The sequence below is a fragment of the Helobdella robusta genome, assembly GCF_000326865.2.
Source record: "Helobdella robusta unplaced genomic scaffold HELROscaffold_113, whole genome shotgun sequence".
Classification (NCBI taxonomy): domain Eukaryota; kingdom Metazoa; phylum Annelida; class Clitellata; order Rhynchobdellida; family Glossiphoniidae; genus Helobdella; species Helobdella robusta.
Window position 1 is genome coordinate 133,750 of NW_008703634.1, and position 2,405 is coordinate 136,154.

At 38.6% G+C, this 2,405-nt stretch overlaps 1 protein-coding gene across 1 annotated transcript in view; it reads left to right on the plus strand.

Annotated features, from left to right (window-relative positions):
* Positions 1-1,926, plus strand: part of HELRODRAFT_183636 (hypothetical protein) — a gene marked incomplete at both ends in the record, with an annotated part of 3,141 nt that extends 1,215 nt beyond the window's left edge. Inside the window, one exon of the mRNA XM_009013228.1 lies at positions 142-1,926. Coding sequence (XP_009011476.1) covers positions 142-1,926 — 1,785 coding nt within the window. The remainder of the gene's footprint in view (positions 1-141) is intronic.
* Between the last annotated feature and the right edge of the window lie 479 nt (positions 1,927-2,405).

The following is a 2,405-nucleotide window of genomic DNA, read 5'->3' on the forward strand; positions in this document are numbered from 1 at the left end:
AACCTCAGAAGAACAATTAGTGAAAAAGTCATAGGGGAAAGTAATAGTGATAACAATAATAATAATAAGTTAAATAAAGAGGATTGTGATAATGATGCCGGAGATAATTCCACGTTTATCATTAATAAATCACCTCTTCAGATAGAGACTAAAGGGCCCTCTAAAAATAATTATAATATAAATAATAATAATAATAATAATGAAAATATTAATATAATTAGTAATAATATGAGTAATAATATAGATAGTATATGTAGTAATAAAAGATTTCTAAAAAGCTACAATGATCGTAACGTCACGAATATTGATGACGACGACGACGATGATGATGATGAAAATAACGACAGTAAAGATAATGTCGATGATGACTTTTTATTGTTCAATAACACCTCAAATACCACCACTACTACTACTACCGCCGCTGTCGCTACTACTACTGCTTCTACAACTACTACTACTACTACTTCAAAAAAATTATTACCTGCAAAACGTGACTTTGCCCATGATGTCAACGTCAATAGCAACAACTTTTCAGTAAAATTGAGACCAACTACACCTACTCCAACAGCAACTACTAAAATTGGGGATGGGGATGATGATGATGATAACGAAGGCGATGGTGATGGTGATGATAAGAGCAAGTCAATTGCTCAATTGATCAATAAATTTTCCACCGGCTCTCCTGTGAATAAAGTTAGAAGTCACAATAATATCAGCAAAAACATCTCTCCAACATTAGAAGATGGTTTCCAAATGACCACATCAGCAGCAACAGTAGCTACTGCATCAGCCACATCAACGACAACAACAGATAAACCTCTCATCGTCAACACCACCACCACCATCATCAACAACAACAACAGATACAACAACAGTGTTAATGAGTCACTCACCAAAACTCAAGTCGCGCCAAACTCATTCAAGTTTACCTCCAAGACTACCAAACAGTTTAAATCAGCTGTGACTAATGGTCCTGTTGAGAGTGTCGACCTGGTTGATGGTAATGACAATGATAAAGGATCCAACTTCTCAAATTCATCAGGAACAGCTGTTTATACCAGTTCAACATCGACAACAACAATTTTACCAAAAATTACAACACCAGGTAAGGTGGCCTCTGCAAAAATTTCCACTCCCATCTCAACTACAACAACAAGCATTAACACCAATGATGTTAATGACATCAATAGTTGCAACAACATTTTTTCCTCTTTGTCATGTTCATCGTCATCGGGCTGGCAGGGCATGACAGCAAAGAAAAATGTTGCAGTTGATGTCGTCAGAGCCTCGGCGACGTCATCAAAAACACTATCAATACTGACATCAACGTCAACAAATGTTAATAACAGCCTAGCAACAAGCAACAACAACACTAGTGAGTTGGCAAATAAAACAACACCTCTCAACAATTTGAATTCAGTAACTTCTGCATCATCAGCAATAACCACGACGACCACATCCACAACGACAAAACCGTCACAAACTCTGATACCGAGACCGGGGAAATTGTTAATCCGTCATTCAGTGCCGACAGCAACCAGCATCAATAACGCCAACGACAGCAACACGGACAGCAGTGGCGGCAGCAGTAGCAACAACAAGCTCGATTTACGACTACTTCCACGCTACACCGACATCAGAAAAGGCGAATTCCTACCCACTTCCCAAGACCTCCTTGACGTACTGGCCGATATTTTGGGGACAAATGATGATGGCCCTGATGACGCCATCTTGGATTTTGAGTTTTTAGGGGCTGGGGTGCTTCTGGAAAAGTCGATGCTGACTAAAACCAGGAATGGAAAATTGGTTGGTTTGTTTGTTTGTTCGTCCATGTGTTTGTTTGTATGCTGGTTAAGTGAGAAGATAAGGATTTTGATCAGGATTGGCCATGAAATTTATGACTGTGTGTATTCAATTGAGGGTTAATTTGTTTGTTTATCTAAATTCGTGTGGTTGTGTTGAAATGTTGGCAACTATAATTAAGATAGTAATAATGATGATGATGTTGTTGATGATGAGGATGATGATGGCTCACAGCAGTAGTACTTTAATGTGTTGCTCTTATCATGCCCATTCTGATAACATATCATTTGCTTACTCATGGTCATGTGTGAGTGTTCTTTTCATTTGTATATCATTCTCTCTCTCTTTCTCTCTCTCTCTCTCTCCCTCTCTTTTTCTCTCTGTGTGTGTGTGTGTGTGTGTGAGTATGAGTGTGTGTGATAACATGTCATTTGCTTACTCATGGTTATGTGAGTGTTCTTTTCATTTGCATATCACTCTCTCTCTTTATCTTTCTCTCTTTTTATCTCTCTTTCTCTCTCTTTCTTTCTCTCTCTCTCTCTCTCTCTCTCTCTCTCTCTCTCTCTGGGTGGTGTGTGTGTGTGAGTATGAGTGAGTGTGAT